This window comes from Calliphora vicina, chromosome 2 (assembly GCF_958450345.1).
Source record: "Calliphora vicina chromosome 2, idCalVici1.1, whole genome shotgun sequence".
Lineage (NCBI taxonomy): Eukaryota > Metazoa > Arthropoda > Insecta > Diptera > Calliphoridae > Calliphora > Calliphora vicina.
The window spans coordinates 66863818-66883177 of NC_088781.1; the positions used below are offsets into that span (position 1 = coordinate 66863818).

General features: G+C 28.4%; 1 protein-coding gene across 1 annotated transcript in view; it reads right to left on the reverse strand.

The window, feature by feature from the left end:
• Positions 1–19360, reverse strand: part of fred (friend of echinoid) — a 559239-nt gene that overhangs the window by 50956 nt on the left and 488923 nt on the right. The window contains exon 7 of the mRNA XM_065501969.1: positions 645–1256. Within this exon, the coding sequence (XP_065358041.1) occupies positions 645–1256 (612 nt within the window). The remainder of the gene's footprint in view (positions 1–644; positions 1257–19360) is intronic.

Consider the following 19360-nt stretch of genomic DNA (forward strand, 5'->3'; position numbering starts at 1 on the left):
ATCGGTAGCCAATCACAGTATTAATTTGTTTTAATTTGTTTATTCAATTTAACACTTTTTAATATTATGTATTTGAAAAAAAAAAAAAAAAATTGCGTTTGAAAACAAATATTTTTGTAATTATGTAGTCTAAAGGGGACATAGCATATTTCAAATGATTCTTAAATCAATAAAAAGGTTCTAATATGAAAAACTAAAATAGCTAGTTTTTTGAATTTAAAAAAAAATTTAAATGAAAAGATACAAATGACTGAATATGTATTTATCGAATATGATCTAAATCGGTAAATTTGTTAGTGATGTTTGATGGAATTCATGATATAAATAACATTAATAAGATTTATTTATGGTATTCTAAAATTATTTTAAAATAAATTTAGTTTAACTCGATTCGTTTTTTTCAAGTTCCTTTTTCTAAATTGTTTCTTTGAGTGTATTATATTGATAACAAGGCTGTAACGGCTACTCTGCTCGTGTACAAGTATTTCTCAATATTTTGATGATGCCATCAAGAGGTCATCATATAAATTTCAATTGATTTTTTTTTGTTTTTAAATTTTCAACATTTGAAATAAAGGATTTTTCTTTATTTTTAAATTTTAAATGCTGAATTTTTATTTAACAATTTTCCAAATTTAACTCACCCAAATGTTGTTGGTCCGCTGTTGTTGCTGTTGCAGATGTGTGTTGCTGCGTATGTTGTTTGGACTTTTTCAATGTGCCATATCGTTGGGTGGGTTGTGGTGGCTGATGCTGGTGATTTTGCTGCTGATGTTGCTGTTGTTGGGGTGATTTTGAGGATGATTCGGAGAGTTTCTTCTCATATCTTTGACTACTATTACTGCTGCCCGTTGAGCTGGAGGTGGTGGAGTTTGAGGTGGTGTTTGCTATACTTGACGCATTGTGGCTGCCACTTTGAAAACTGTGTTGACTGCCGGATGCTGCCACCGATGTTATATGCGGCGGTGGTGGCACCGGATATCCGACATAATCGACAACATACTGTGTTAGCGGATCACTGCCACCACAGCTACTGAATGCAGATGGTGGTCTTTCAATATAAATCTGTGTAGCCGGATGTTGATGTTGTTGGTGCTGTTGTTGTTGCTGCTGTTGGTGCATAGCTGCAGCTGCATGTGCAGTTGCTGCTGACATTTTCATGCGCCACAGTGTATCCTGATTACTACCAATACTGGCTGATATACTATTTGAATTTGTGTAATTATTTTCGGACGTTGGATAATGCATTGATGACCCTAAAATTAAATTCACATAAAATCCATTAAACATTAAATGCAGCACAAATAAAACAAAACCAAACCAAATACAAAACACACACAAAAAACACACAACATCGTGAATTGTGCATTTGCCAGAATTAAGTGCAAAAGTGATACGAGTATTTTAGTGCATTTTTTAAGTGAATTAATTTTAACCAAAAAAAAACATTTAATTGTTTAAATTCCAAATAATTAAATAAGATAAAAATGCTGCATCCACATGCATTCACACACACACATATATTTAAATGCAGCCATTATACAAATACATACATAAATAAAAATACAATTGTATATCGTTACCTTAATATAGAAAGGCCCTAAATCGTTTTTTTAAGTCTAGATTTTTTGCTTAATGTGATATATGAGCTGACCATTTATCGAAATAAACAAACATCTGGGCTTACAAAAAAGTCAGGAGTTAGGGCCTTTCTACATTAAGGTAACGATATATAGAATATTGGAATATACCTAATTCGTATAAAATAAATGGAGTTGGATAATTTTATACAAATACTGGTATTAATTTTGCTAATACGACTGGGAACTGTCCCGAAACAGTTATTTTACTTATAATTTGGGTAACCGATTGGTACAAATTGGCACATTAGCACAAAAGTAGGGTATAATAAACACATAAGCAATTCGTCGAAGGTATTGGTCCAAACATCTTCACAAATATGTAAAGATTATTAAATTATGTTTATATTTATTTTAAACGTATTCATATCTACGCATTCAAATGTATTTCAGTTGTCTTCGTATAATATGAATGCTTGCTATCAATTGAAAATTGTATGTTTTGTTTGAGAAGGAAATATCTGACCTAAATTTCATCATCAACTATTCCGCAAATAAATCGCATTAAGTTCTTACTTCAATTCAATGTAATGGTTTCAATTTAAATTGATCACTGCTTTGTAGGAATGACAATGTCACTTCAAATCGACATCATTTTAAAATATTTACAAAATAGCAAGGAACAAGACGAGAACAAAAGAAAACACTTCAATCAACCATAAATAAATATTTGTAGAAAATCATTTACAAATTTTCTCTGACATTTAAGTCATGCCATAAATATACTTATATAAACCAAGAGTTTTGTTACATGAACATTAGGGTTATAATTGAATACCATGGTACCACTACTTAGGTGGCCAAACCGGTTTTCGAATTATTCCAAAAACTTGTTTTTTTAAAACGGTTTTTTCAAAAGGACGATTTTCGAGTTATTCGACAAATCGGGTTTTTTGTCTCAAAGTATTCGACAAAATTCAAATATAATAATAATTAAATATTTTGTAACTCAAGACATATAATTTTTGACTTTCTTTTTATTTTTTTTTTTTGCTCAAAAGAAAGCTTAGGTCCATTCTTTAAGATAATTTTGTTCCCTTAGTGGAATGCGAGTGGGATATCTATCAAAATAAATATTTTGCAACTCAAGACATACAATTTGTGAAATTTTTATGCAAAATCGAAATTTTTTTTCGAATATGGGCCCTTTTTTAAACATTTTTTTTTTGCTCAAAAGAAAGCTTACGTCCATTCCTTTAAGATATTTTTGCTATTTTAGACTGTTTTTTTTTTGCAAATTCAAACTTTTTGTTCAAAATTGTCCCATTTTTAATTTTTTTTGCTAAAAAGAAAGCTTAGTTGATTTCCTTTAAGTCCTATGTGGTCGCTTAGTGGGATGCGAGTGGAATAAATATAAAAATAAATGTTTTATAACTGAAGATATACAATTTTTGATTTTTTTTTGGCAAAATCAAAAACGTTTTTGACTTTTTTTTAAAATGGGCCCTTTTTTAAATTTCTTTTTTGCTGTAAGGAAAGCTTAGGTCTATTCCTTTAAGATGGTGTTGGTCGCTTAGTGGATGCGAGTGGGATATCTATCAAAATAAATGTTTTGTATCTCAAGACCAGTGTTGCCAATTTAGCCCTTTTTGGGCTAAATTTAGCCCTTTTCAATCTTGTTTAGCCACAAAAAATTTAATTTAGCCTTTAGCCTTTTTTCTAGCCTTTTTTATTTTCATTTAGCCATATATATTTACTCTAATGAAAATTATATATTTACTCTAATGATCTGAAATTTTTGCTGTTGAAAATTAGTAAAATCAGTTCAAAAAAATTGGCAGGGATATTATGTCAAAAATTAACTAAAAATGTTGAACCAGTAAACAATTTAAGCACATACAAATGGTTGGACCTTCCATACATTAAAAACATGCCATAACTAATATAGAGAAAATGTACGTTATTTAAATAAAAATTGTTAATAAATATGTTAATGTTTTACGCGCGAGTCCGGGCGTTTATAAAATCATATATAGGGTTAAAGAGAATACTTTTAACTTTATCTTGAGAGGCATATTTGCCATATATTCACTTATCAAAATATTCTCCATCGAAGTTATCACAAAGGATTACTTTATACATAATTTTTCTTTCATATTAATAAATTTGCATAGAAGCATTTTGCAGGATAGGTGATAAATACGAGGCTTTAAAAACATCGGCATATGATATACGTGTGGCCCCATATTAAGTTATTTTAAAGTTAAGGATCAACATACAGGAATAAATATTCTTATTTTCTTGCATTTGAACGTGTGTTATATTCATACATTTTTGTTTGTCTATTCGGCATAGCTAAATGTAACATTCTAAGTTGTTTTTTGTGTCAAATGTATGTATTTTTTTAATTAAAAATGTTAGCCCTTTTTTAGCCCTTTTTTAGCCTTTTTTTTCTTAGTATTTAGCCCTTTTTGTTCACCATGAATTGGCAACACTGCTCAAGACATACAATTTTTTACTTTTTTTTGCAAAATCAAATACTTTGTCTAAGCTATATTTTAAGAAAAAATAAAAAGTCCCATTTTAAAAAAAAGTCAAAAAAGTTTTTGATTTCGGAAAAAAAATATTAAAGTATTTTTATTATTTTTTAAATATTTTTTTCGAAAGATTGAAGAAAGAGCTATCTAAGCTATTTGGGACACATTTTGCTAAGAACAATACGTAATAAGATACATTGATAAGAAAAATCACCTGCTTGGCCAAAATGTCAAGGTTTGACCCCTTCTAACTCAGAGAGTTCTCGATCGATCGTGTTGAAAAATTGTGTCTGAATTACTATCCAATAGAACAACCATGGTGTAAATTTCATTCCGATCGGAAGACATCGATTTCAAATTTGGTTTATTTGACATAAAATGCACAATATAAATTATTTGTATTGAATTTTATTTGAATACCAAAATTTTTAAGAGATTTATGCTAGTTAAAGTGATTTTCGGATGTTGACCTATTTGGGAGCTTTAACGAAGTATGTATCTGGTTTGGATCATGGCAGAATCAACCAGGTACAATTATTAGGGAGAGTTGTCAATATTTACCCCTATTACGTCAAATAAAGCATTTACTCTCATCACTTTTTATTTTGTTTTCGGGATGTTTTGCACGTTATATTAAAACCAATACATATTTATTTGGAACAATTTCAATTTGAATTAAATATTTCACGAAAAAAAAGTAAATACAGAAAAATTTGTTTAATAAAACCACAAATTAATTTATTTTTGTTTTAGACATTTCGTTTTGTTTTTTCTAATTTTCTTTTGTTTGACGTTATAGGGAATGAATAATTGAGAACATACTTTCCAATAATTGTACCTTGCTTGTTCTGCCATGGTTTGGATATCTTTATAACTAAGATATTTATGAGAGAGGGGGCTAGGAGAAATAATGGACCGGATCTAGACTTCGTCCATGGAGCAATAGAAAAGATTATAACAATTTTTGTCGAATTATCTTTAAAATTGCGACCTGTAGTTTGATTACAAGGTTTACATGGACGGACAGACTGACAGACGGACGGACGGACGGACATCGCTTAATCGACTCAGAAAGTGATCGTGAGCTGATGGATGTTAGGACAATATTTCTGCACGTTCCAAACTTAACCTCCCCACTATTGTTGTGTTAGGTGTAATGAAAAAAATTTCTTGGCGTTTGGCGTTGCGAAATATTTTATTACGATTGCGAACAAATAATATCATTTGTTTACATTTTAAAGCTTTGGTATTTTGGATATTTTCCAAAAAATTTAAGTTAAACCCCTGATGTAAATTGTACATAAATACATACGAATAAATACTCATACAACAATAATAAAATACATACGGGTACATGCACTGGAGTATTATTTTATAATTTTTTTGTTTTTTCTTTTATTATAAATATAATCCTAACAGAATGATTGACATTGAGCATTAGTTAGTTATTTATGCATATATGTATGTATACATATATGTATGTATGTACATTAGGGCTATAACTTTTTTACATTTTTTGCAAATATCAAACTGGCCCTAGCATAGTTGAATAGACCATAGAAAGTAATTTAAAAGAATGGAACTATTTTTTCGCGGTTGTCACAAAAGTTTATCCACAAAACGCGGTCAAGCTTTGTGATAATTTTTTTTTTTTTATCAAAAAAAATGCAATATCGTATATAACAAAACATTTGCCGTCGCTTGGTGCTAAGGCCATAATATGGTTATAGCCCTAATGTACATATTTATAATCTACACCACCACAGTGGGGAGGGCATATTACGTATCTGCTGATGTTTGTAACGTCTGACAATCTAACTCATTCAAATAAACGGATCGACGCAAATAAATCACACCTGCAAATATTGTGCGGATCAATTCATAATTGACCATAGCTTCCGAATACTACTTTAACGAGCATGAAACTGTTAAAAATGCTCGAGCCAAATTACCGCATTCGTGATCGAATGAGCTATCGTATCGAAAAATGATTTCGATATCGAAATTATGATAAAATGTATTAAATTTCTTGCTCGATATCGAATGCCATAATCTCAAATAAAAAAATTACGATAAATTTTACTCGATATCGAATGCGGAAATTTGGCACTGGTATTCAGAAAAAATAATACTTGCAATTTGAAAAAACTGTCAAGCGGGGCAACCGGTGGTCTAAATTAATTCGGGTATGCCGAATTCAATGGTGCTAACCGTTTTTTTAGGTTAGCTCGTATTTTCGAGATATACCGTTATTTCGAAAATGGAGGAGCTTGCACAACACATATTCACGTAACTCAAAAACGGTTTAGTTTATTGAATAAAATGTAAAAATCGAAATCCCGCAATAAAATTACCTTTAAATAGGGCTTAACACGTTTTTAAGGGATTTCTCCCCCATGGAACGCGGCAGGCGGCTTCGCTAAATGAAGGCTTTCTTGAAGATGATTATATACTTATAACAAGCTATTTTACACTGATATGGCTTTATTTCTATTTTGACTAATAATTTAATATGACTTTATTTCACTTCCTCGGTGGTAATAAAGACATATGGCTTTATTTCACAGCGCCAAATTTTATAGTCAAAATTGTAAAAATAAATATAAAATATCAGAGATAATGTTACAATTGTAATTAATAACTAAACTATTTCTATGGGGTAGTTTGCAAAATTGTTTTAACTTCTAAATTATCATAACTTTAAGAGGTGTAAGATTATTACAGCCATGATTTTTTACCGACATTTGTCAATGATTACACAGGTAAATAGCAAAAAAAGGCTTCACTAACTACTATATTCGATTTTTCATGAGTTTTTTAAAACACAAACATTTGCTATTTGCACGTACAAATATATTTTTTGCTTCAATTTGTTATTATAACTCCGAAACTACTGAGCCGATTAAAACGCAATATATAACCGGATTAAATGTTATGTAATATTTGAACTTCTTTAAGTTTATTTCAATAATATCTGATTAACCGTTTTTGAGTTATCAAAAAATTATGTAGAAACATTAAAAAAATTTCACAATTTTGGAATAAAAATCTATCCATAGAATTTAAAAATTTTACCATTTTTGTACCACTGGAACCACAATACATCAAAATTGTGTAGTGGTTTAAAAAGCCTCCAAAATTTTTTTCGATTTTGTTGCCCCTTGTTATTTAGTTTCGAAACACAAAAGAAATATTAGACATCTGAATTCAGTTTCAATGATTCACCAAAATTTTCTTCATATGTATATTAAATTATATTTGATTGATCTCTGTATTATTATGTCTAATCCTCAACCAAAATATCACAATGAATTTGATAAAATTTGACGGTGCGAGTAACAATAATACTCTAATGATTTATTAGAACATGAAAACTATATCCAGGGAAAATATTCGAATATGGATTTATTTAATAAATCTATTAATTACTGTTATCCTAGAACCAACTGCCTTTAACAGTCCTAAATACGTTTTTCTGTTAGGTTAAACTAAACCTATAATGTACAATTATTCATTGCATTCACTGGAGAACAGTGAGTATAATTATTTCAGTATGATTCTAAAATTGGCTTAGTATTTGCGCGTGTGTGTGAGTGTGTTGAAATAACAAAGTTGCATTTGATATGAAAATTGAATTACTATATGAACAAGTACATTGTATGTATTTGCTTGAATGTACATATTTGGATACAATCTACAATGTACACAAATGTATCCATATATACATATTTGTATATGGAAATCAAGTTACTTGCATTAGTTTAAATCAAATATTCCATGCAGTCAATCACTGTTATAACGAACTTCCCAGCAGTTAAGCAGTAGTCAATGTATCCCTTATATATAGTAATTGTCACTAATGTCTGATCACTTGGCCAACTCCAATTTAGATATTTTTGGTCATTTGACACGTGTTTTCACTTTGTAGTGTAGAGAGAAGTTAATTGGTTATTTTATAATTTTTTTTTGTTATTTTTGTTTTTACTTAGGTATACTAACATGCCATGCAACTAGTGTGAATTCAATTGTCACTTTAGTGTCTCTAAGTATCCTATAGTGTAGTCACTTTTAACGATATAAAGCCATTATTTTATCCACGAGATGTAATCTCTATTGGACTTTCTATGAAATAATTGTTTAACTGACTATTTGAGATCAATAAGCTTCCGCTTGCAACCGTATATGTACCAGTTAGGTAGCTTGTAAGATAACCGGTATTTGAATCCAATGCTTTAACTACTCATTGTAATCAAAATGGGTCAATTGACTTCCTGCTTAGGACATACACGTCTTAAAATAACTAGTCACGTAGATAGTTATGTAACTAGTTGTCACTGTAAATTATAGATGAAATCACTACTTCGGGACTGTCCCCTAGAACTGCCGGGTTTATATGTACAGCCATTTCAAGTAGTATCAAGATGATATTCAACGCAAATATGTACATTCACTGCATTTCATAATAAATAAGATTCGTGGTTAGAATACATGTATTAAAGTTGTACGAAACAACAAAGTACGTTGAAAATGTTAATGTGCCTAAAATTCGGACAGGATTTTAATTATTACCCGTTTAAAAAAATTATCCTATCAATAAAAGTACTCAAGATCTCTTTTGCCATCTACATGACCGGTTAGCACCAATAATCGTTGAATAGTCCAATATTTTTTTATTTGAATAGCTAAACTGAAAAGCATTATTTGCTGTAAACGCACCATGGTGTCATATACCGACAATGAAAAATTTGTATATTATTAATACACGGTTGTCAGATCTTACAACGTTGTCAGAAAAATGCTCTGTAAATGGCTAGCAACCATATGTTTCAGCATAAGTTCACATATTGAACATTATTTGACAATGTTGTAAGATCTGACAGATCTGTTGTTAGACATTGTTTTTAAATACTTAAGCGGTGTTGCAAATAGTTATAAGTTATATGACAATTTCACTATTGTCAGATGCATAAAATTCACAGTCTGACAATTATCTTACAATAATCAGACAATGTCAACGTAATGTGTTCACACGATTGTCAGATGCCTGACAATATTATTGTTGTACAATGTACTGACAAAGCTTATTCTGACAACGATGCAAGACAAAAATTTTAAGTTCACACTGTTGTTAGACATTTTCTGAAAATTTGTCTGACAATATTGTAAGATCTATATATAACTTTATTACCGCCAATATTTCAAAAAACTTTTCGGAAAATATGGTCAAATGCCAGAAATATATTTTCAAAAGATATTTGATCCTAAAAACAAAAGGGTAAATTTTTAACTTTAATATTTATTAACCGAAACTACTCTTGAATATAAAGCTTTATATGGATAATAACTTGCAATCAGTAACTCCACATATACCAACGAATTCATCCCATCATCTTGGAGCAACACATATCGTATTCACAGTCTGACAATGTCGGATTATTAAAATGACTCTTAATGAAAACTTATTTTTTTTCCTCAAATATCTTCAATGCAAAAAAAAAAATTTGGCCCATTATAAAAAAGGTTCAGACCAACTGGACTATAAGTTTATTCTACAAAAATGATCTACTCAACATGCCCTTTCAGAATTATAAGGTTATATTTTATTAATATATGGCAGTTTTTTATTCCAATCTATTACGCAACTATTTTCATCAGACAGAGATGTGATTAGGATCTTTGAGGAAGGACATGTTGATATTCATGTCCTTAATTTTTGTATTTATAAAAATTGGATTATACTGTTGGTAAAACCAAGCCTAAAATTGGAAATGAGATTCAAAGGATACGTTTGCAGACATCAAGTGGCATATTTTCGAATAAATTTTTATTTTAGTATTATTTATTTATATATGTATATACTTGTATAATTTATTTTTCAAAATAATATCATAAATATTATCCAATATAAAAAAACATGCAAATATTTAGTAATATAAAAAATTTCTTAGTTGGCAGTTAAATGAATATGTCAACCACGACTGAAAAATTAAAATCCCATGAAAATTTTTTCATAAATATAGTTTTTCTAATTTTTACAAAATTAATTCCACTATATAGGCGTCCAAATGCCTAACTTAAAAGTTCAGTATGAATAATAACGAGAAAAACAATGAAAAATTGCTCATAATTTTTTACATATTTATCTGTACATTATTGTCTATTATTAAAATAATACTGTGCAAGATGTAGGGTTATGTATTTTTAAATATGCTTGCTTAAAAGATATTGTTAAAATTCGTTGCCCTTTTTACTTCGGAAAAGCGTTTTTATACAAGACTAATTTTATAAAAAATCTGACAACTAATTAGACAGATATGCCTGAAAATATTTTTGAAGTTTGTTAATTATTCTTCGTAATATAAAGTCCCAAATCATGGTCCTAGTGTGAATTGTTCATGTGTTGTTAAACATACAATGGCTTATATAAATATATATATTATCTTTGTTTCTTGTTTGGTAGAAAATTTAATTATCCATTTTATTCTCATAGTCATACACATGCAAAATTTCTTGCTTATTTTGACTTTATTGTAAAAACTGTTTGTGTTCATATTAATCTTGAATGAAATAACATGATATGTTTTGCAAACCGTTTATATTTTCAAATATAATAGACCCTTTGAGCATTAGATAATTTTGCAATAGATTTGCATACAAATATATTTTTATTTAAAATTGTACACTGAAATCATTTGCTACATATTCTTAAAGTATATAATCAGCAGAACAACCAAAAACACAGTGCAACAGTGAAAAAAACACACGATCATGACTATATAGGTTCGACTCTACTACCAAAGGGTAGTAAAACCCTATACTCAGTTTGTCCATTTTGGTGACCGATTTTTTTTATGGGCCCCCAAAGTTTCTGAAAATCAGTTGGGCCTCTAAAAAAGATGTCATCAGTTTTTAGTTAACAGCTAATTCTGACTTTGTGATACGGCTTAACTTTATATGGCAATAATATAGCTAAGAGTCCGCCAAATAAATTTTGTTAAAACTTGTTTCCAAAAAATAGCTTTTTCGTGCACTTTTGTTGAAAAAATATAGGAAGAAAAATTTTTTTTTTTACTTTTTTTAGAACAACTTCCAGGGACTCCTAATTTTTCAATAACAATATTTTGCAAAGTTGTAGCTACGGTAAAGTTGAACAATTCTTGTGCACATATCAATGCGTTCTGAACTTGTCTAGTAACTCTAAATAGCACATAAAAATCACTTTGTACCTTACGTTTTTACTATTTATTGACGCTAAAACAAAGATTTTTTTGTTAAAATAGTATGATCAAGTCCACACTTGTATGTTGTGCTGTATTATTTACTCGGCTGAAGTGTTCGGAATGGGGATAAGTGGGTGGACCCTCAATGTCACACATTTAAAAAAAATCGCCAAAAAGCCATTTATTATATATAATATAGATAGCCCTTGAGAAGGTCTACAAAAAATATTCTTTTATCTGTAGGTTATCTCTTTTAGTTCAAGATAAATTTAGGTTTAATTTTTTTTTTAAATATTGCTCGATCTTCTTTTCGTATTTTATATATGATGGGCCTACGAAAGGTCGAAATTTGTTTTTTTATATATGACGTATATTTGCGATAAAATTTTAAAGAAAATAAAACAAACCTGATAAAAATTATTTCGTCCCTATAAAAAGATACACGCATCCAAAGTTGAAGCATCTTTTTATATATTTCAACTTTGTATGCGTGTGTTCTTTTAAGTTTTTTCCCAAAAAAGTCCCCATATTTTTCTTTTATAAAAAACTAATTTTCTTCATGGCTATATACATTTTTTTATGATCTGGAAAGAGAACTTAATGCAAAAACGTATAAAGTAAAATTTGACTAACTTAAGCGGACATTGTACCCCCAGCCCTATCCAAACTTGGCCAATTTTGAAACAAAATTTTAGGTTTAAGTAAAAAATTCTAAAAACGTAAATCACCGGGCCACAAAAGCTTGTCATATTTGTATAGCCCTATATATTGTTTATTTACATACACAACGTTTATACTATCATACTGTAAATAACGTCAAAGTGGGCTATTTTCTAAAAAAAACTCAGTTTTTGGAACACATTTTCCCCGTTTTAGGAATTTCGATGTTTGAAAACAAAGAATGGCAACTTTAGTGATGCCATTAACTTAAGAACATTTAGATCTATATTAATTCCAAATTTTATTGTGATGTCTGTAACTGTTCAAATTTTACATTAATTCAAAGTTTTTATTTTTCTTGATGGAAAATCACCATTTTATAATATAGTTAGTTTTTAAGGTAAAATATGTCTGAAAAAACACAAAATTTATTCAGTTCACTAAAATGTCAAGCTCGAAGTCATAAGGTTTCCACCCATATCAAAAACTTATATAAAAAGCTTATATTTACTCTTCACAAGCTCCACAAACCTTGCCCACTTTAAAAAATTTTGATGTGTTTTCATATCTTGCATCAAGCCGGTTTTGCGTGATCAAGATTGGATAAAGTGATGCGCCCGGATCATACCGATAATGATTTGCCCATTCTTCGTTATTCCAGCACAATAGAGAAGTATACACTCGAACATACATTGTAAAAAACTAAAATTTTTAAGCTACAAAGTGATTTTTGACAGCTATTTAGAATGCGTAGATATGTTTACAAGAGTTATTCAGATTTACCGTAGCTACAACTTTGCAAAATATTGTTATTGAAAAATTAGGAGTCCCTGGAAGTTATTCTAAAAAAAGTAAAAAAAAAATTTTTTCTTCCTATATTTTTTCAACAAAAGAACAGCTATTTTTTGGAAACAAATTTTAACAAAATTTATTTGACGAACTCTTAGCTATATTATTGCTATATAAAGTTAAGCCGTATCACAAAGTCTGAATTAGCTGTTAACCAAAAACTGATGACACCTTTTTTAGAGGCCCACTGATTTTCAGAAACTTTGGGGGCCCATAAAAAAAAATCGGTCACCAAAATGAGCAAACTGAGTATAGGGTTTTACTACCCTTTGGTAGTAGAGTCGAACCTATACTGTCATGATCTTGTGTTTTTCCAAAAGTCTTCATTTGTTGCATAGTGAAATAAGCAATATCATATTTTTTGTTGTGCGTCGTATAAATATCTGAATTAGTTATTTATCCGTTTCAGACAATTTTAACATCGATTTCTTACTGCATATTTTGCTTTTTATAGCATATTTTTCTCAAAACTGCATGTTTTTGTTGCATATATTTTTTTCATTATTTTAGTTGTTTGGATCTTAATTCTTCTATTCTATTTTTTGCTTGTTGGTTAAGGCCCAATGATATATGGCTCAAGCTACTCGTACTTAAAGAGAGTACATATTAGGGTATTCAATTAATCGGGTTTCTGGTTTAATCGAGCAAATAATTAATCGAGGTTTAGATTTATTCGGTTAACAATCGGTTAATTTAAAATTATTCGATTAACCGAATAATTTCTATTTTCATTTTAAATTATAAATACAACAACGAATTTTGTGTACAAAAACATAAAAAACAGTAAATAAGGTATTTGAAATCATTTTTGTAAACATATCGCCTATTTGCTGCAATAACGTCATAGCCCAAAAAACTTGTTTTATGAACTGAGTAATACAAAATATGAGCTGTTCTATAATCTTTCATATATAGTTTCATCAGTTTTCAAAAAAAAGTCTATTATTTTTTGTGTGAGAGTGTTTTTTTTTTGTTATAAACATCAAAATTAAAATTCATGTTTTCTCGTATATTTCGGTTAATCGATTAACGGTTAATCGATTGAATACCCTAGTACATATGTACATTCTTTTGAGTATAATAATTCTGGTGCATGTTTTGGAATATTTGTGTGCTCTTTTAATAGATTAATAAAATTATATATTCCGAAAATTCTAAACAAAAATTGATTACTGCACATTCAGTAAACATAGTTTTTAATTAAAATGAAAAATTAGTTAATAATTTAATGAAATATTTAGATAATACACCGAACTTTTGCATCCTAAAATATATTTTTTTATAAATTAATTTTTAAATTTTTTAATTTCAATTTAGCCTTATTTCTTAATATACATTTGAGTCTAACTATAGCAATAGAAATACTTCATTTTCAGTTTTTAAAATAGCGCGGATTTTGTATTTACGTGATATACAGCGTGTTTGGTGAAAATATCTAAAAATTGTATCCAAGTGATAATACTAAAAACACTACCATTTTCTTTGTATCAGATTTAGTTAATTTTATAGAAAAAATATCGACATTATATATCAGTGAGCTGCCTTGTAAGTGATTTTCTTGATTGAAGCTGTCTCGGAAAAACACATATACATTAGGTTGTCCCAAATTTTTTTTTGGGAATTTTGGAACGCATACCCTTTATTATTTTTATATATACAAAACTATAGTTAAATACGAAATTTTGTCTTCCTATCATGATTGTAACCCGTGCCAACTTGCGATTTAGAAAATTTACAAGGGGAAAAAATGCAATTTTTTAGTTTTTGTAAAAATTTTGCCATTAAATAATTACTTTTGCAATTTAATTTAAAAGAATCGAAATGTGTACGTAATTGTCGTTCTAATAAGATATAAAACATAAAAATTGGTTTAAAAATGTTAAAGTTATTAAAAAATCACCAGGCCATTAACGTGTCTCAGGCCACTAGAACAAGAAATGTAGGAACAAAATCAACATATTTTGAGAAATATTAAAATAAATATTAAAATAAATATTTTAAGAAATATTTACTTAAAATATATCCATATTTACTTGTATATGAGTTTTTGTCTTCTTTGGATACCGTTAACCTATTCGCAAGTATGACCAAAAAAAATACAAATTTTTAACGGCAGTTTCAAAACTCCATATTCAAATTTTGATAAACAAATTTCAGAATTTTTTGATCATCTCATTGGGATTTATTGAGAATATAATAGGGAATAAAAATGTGAAAAAAAATTATGAAAATATCTCCTATAGTTTTTCCGTTCCTGCGATCAAGGAAATATATTTTTATGTAGAATACCAGCACAAAAATGTTTTTTTTTAATTTTAGTGTCCATTTATGAAATATTCAACCAATAAGAAAAAAAATACAGAATAACCCCCAAAATTTAAACCTCGATATTTTAAAAACAAGAGCTGCCCAAAAAAGACTAAATATAGTTTTGAAAATGAAATGTCCCATTTATGATTTATAAATTACATTTTTCGCTTCACTAAACCAAAAAATGTGAATTTTGTTTCATTTTATATGATTTGTGGCCTTTTGGTGAAAAGCATCTGTCACGTTACACATAACCTATACGTGTTATTGATTGACCCATATTACTCATACGCCCACAGGGAAAACGTAAACTTACTTAGAAAACTAAATTGTACCACCTTAGTAAATATAATCGAAATTCCCACAAGAATAAGTGCCGATTCGAGGACAGTGATTTCTATAGAAAAATATTTACAAAAAGAAATAAATTATAGAAATAAAATAGCCTTATTTGTATTAATAAATAAGTTTTTAAATTGTTTTAAAACTATTGAAATTAGAAATATTTTTTTATAAACACATTTAAATACAGATACTTAACGCCTATAGCAACTCTAAGAATCTTGTATAATTTTCAAAAGTAAAGCTACCATTAATGCTGAACTATAACAGTTTAACATGTCATACTTTATTTTAGATTTAAAGAAAAACAGCGAATGAAATGTGTCTTGGTTGAGAAATAAAAGAGAAAAGAGAAAAAATAAGATGAAATAAATATACAAATTGCAATGCAATAATCTATTTGTCAGGTGCATTAATCTATTTTTGTAATTTTGGCAAAAGTTATATTGTGTGCAAAACCATAAACTCGCAAACGAGTAAGATAAACAGTGAAAGGCATAAGTGTATGTATTGTATCAGTATTAGATTCCTTGGTTCGATTTTGTTTCGTAATTGCATAAATTGAAACTTTGGTCGATAAATTATGAAACATAAAACTATATTATAATCTTTATTATAACTATTTTAAACTAAATCTCATTATTACATAATTGTATGTGTTATCATTTCAAAAAATATGCTTACTAAGATTAACTTTAATAATTTCAATAAATTTGTACCAGTTTTTTTATAATTTAAACAAAGACGGTATATCTTATTGTGATTACAAAATAATTTGCTCCAAGTTTTCTTCAAAATATAATTTTTACATACTTTCATAATTATGTTTAAAAATATTTCATTGCATCCTACAGAAGACGTTACTCCTGAAATCAGTCAAAGTTTTACAAAGTATCGATCAATTTTTTATTATGATTTATGGAAGTATCCATACATTAAAATTGTCTCCTTCTCCTGATTTATTAGTCACTATAGTTTCATAAGTATATATGTATATAAGGGTGCTGCCATTTGAATGGTGCTAAAAAGTGTTCGACTTCTCCACTACGTAAAATGAACACTTATTTATTTTGGAGACATTTTGTTCTATCTTTGGCTGTGAATCGAAATTGTAATCAGGTTGGACTCAAATCTAGGAGCTATTTTATATTCATTTGAGGTTTCTGACATAGAATAAATACATGGAAGAGATTAAAAATATACATCGCAATTAGGATTAAAATAGGAATAAAAATTATTCGAATAATGGAGAAATAATATATTTTTCATTAAAAAATTATGGGATCAATTATTGTTGCTAAAATCTAAAAAAGTATATACGTAATGAAAAAATAGCGGAAAAGACATTTCACAGTTTAAGCTTCACAATTTTGGAAGGAGAGATAAAAATTTGGATCATAGACAACAACTAGATAGGTAACTACTGAAAGCCAAAAACCTAAGTCTGTTGTCAAAAACCTAATTCATGAGAATGTATTGCATGTATTTTGTTTTTGTAATACCTGTATGTGTGAAAAGAGAGTAATTTTTTACTTTCTCCTTCCGTTCTATGCGTTTATACTATGATTTGGATGCTTCAAACGAAATTCTTTACCATCTGAATTTCTGTTTATACAAAATTCTATGTGTACAACTGAATCATTTGATTGGCACCAAATTCGGTTGTTATTACGATTTATTTTCTCTGTGTATACCTCGCCCGACTGATATTTTATACTTGTATTTATAGTATTTACATGTAAATTTTATTAATTTTGTATTTTGTTTCATTGAAAACAAACAAATTATTGGAAAATTTTCTGATTATAAATATATTTTTTTCAAATTATTCAAATAAATTTTTTTACTCGTTATTCATTGGAATAATCGGTGAAATTTTAAAAGTTAATCGATATAATAAACAAAATAATTAACTTTTATTCGATCAAAAATAACCCAGAATAATTAACAATCCTTTTTGTATGGCCTCAGAATTCAAATATCGCGTGATAAAGTTTTTGGATAAGTACTTATACGTCAATATACAGTTTTGCGTTAACGCAAAAAGTTCAGAAAATATTGTTTAAATGAAAAGAATTTAAAATAAGTATTTCACAAAATATCATGTGCTAAAAATATAGTGTTTATAAACCGGTTAACCGGTTAACCGAAAAACCGGTTTTTCTTCGAAATCTCGGTTTTTTGCGAACCGGTTAATTTAAAATGTTGATTTTCGGTTAACCGGTTTATCCGGTTTTTATCACTCGGTTAACCGGTTTTTAAAATTTGGGACTAAAATTGATAAATTTCATGTTTTGGTGCATTTTTTATATTCATTGTATATACATTATTAGTCTGATTTGAAACCTAAACTGCTGATTTACAATACAGACCTCTTTAGATTCATATTTTTAAGAATTACAATGATTCTAAATAGTAGAGGACAATGAGTTTATTGAAATCTTTTTCAGAATAAATTGCATATAATGAAACTACTAAAAATTAAATTCCGCATAATTCTAGAAGTTAAGCTAAATCGTAATAATGATTCATTATAAACTTAGTGATGATTTTACATAACGTTAACTTGAATTTGATGTGCATACCTTCTTTCAATGAATTTGACTTCATTAGTGCGTTTTGTTCTTAAAATTTAATTTTATTAATCATTTCGTTAGCTTAGTGTTCCTTTTCAGAAATAAACGGTCTAAAATCCATGATTTGAAATATTTTTGAAATCTGATAATGGAGTTTTATTAATTATTTGGTATAATTTATAATGACAAATAATCACAGCTAAGAAGACGTACATTTGCATCTTATAGGTCCTTTTTTGGGACTTGTAACATTTTCTGTTTCATATCTGAAAGTCGAGGTGATAATAAATTTTTAAAATTATCAAATATTTAATTAAAAAACGGATTTACATTTTTTGCTTGAAATTTAATGAATAAACCAAAAACTAAAACATATTTATACTCAATTCCATTTGAGTGAGATAATAATTTTGAAATTTTTACAAAATAAAATGGACTTTGCACTTTTGAATATTCATAGTTATTTAATATTAACCATTCCTGATTACTAAAAACTACAAATTTTAAAGCTGTATATACTTTATTGGTCTTTTTATATTTTCTACACATATATGACGGTTAACCGGTTAAACCGGTTTTTTCGATGTCGGTTAACCGACAAACCGGTTTTTAAAAAGTCGGTTTTTTATAAACACTATAAAAATACCAATTAAAGTTGGTCGAGTATGATGAGATTTTGTTAAGATGCATTCCAAGGAAGTTACTTTGTGAAATAGGCATAGGTATTAGAAGGATTTCTTAATCATTCAAATCTCAACTATGTGTGACACATATTGAAAGGATGAAACAGGAAAGCTAATACCAATTTCTATATGGTGTGCAAAGCATCTGTGAGGATTAAGTTCAGCCCTAATCTCTTGAATACGAAACTTTATATCGCTATATTCTGAAGACACTAATTATTTGTATAACCTTGCACAGCTTGATTTAAGATTGGAACCATACTGAAAATGATTTAGAATCAAAACGGTATTTTTTAAGGATCTCTGACATTTGTATCAAGGTTGGCTAACTTTACCGCTAAGCAATTACCGTTAAATCACCATTATATCTTAGTATAATTCCCTCTATTATATAGATACTTAATTTGAAATTGTAAAAATAATAAAAAAATTAAAAACTAACAGCCTAACCACAAAAGCCATAAAGTCGATTTTAAGTCCATAAAGTTGACTGTAATTTTAAATTTCGTACCATAAAACAAATTTCAAATATACTAATTTAAAATGTTGTTTTATTATTTAAAAATAAGCTTTTTGTCATAGGGTACAACTAGAGGTGCAGCT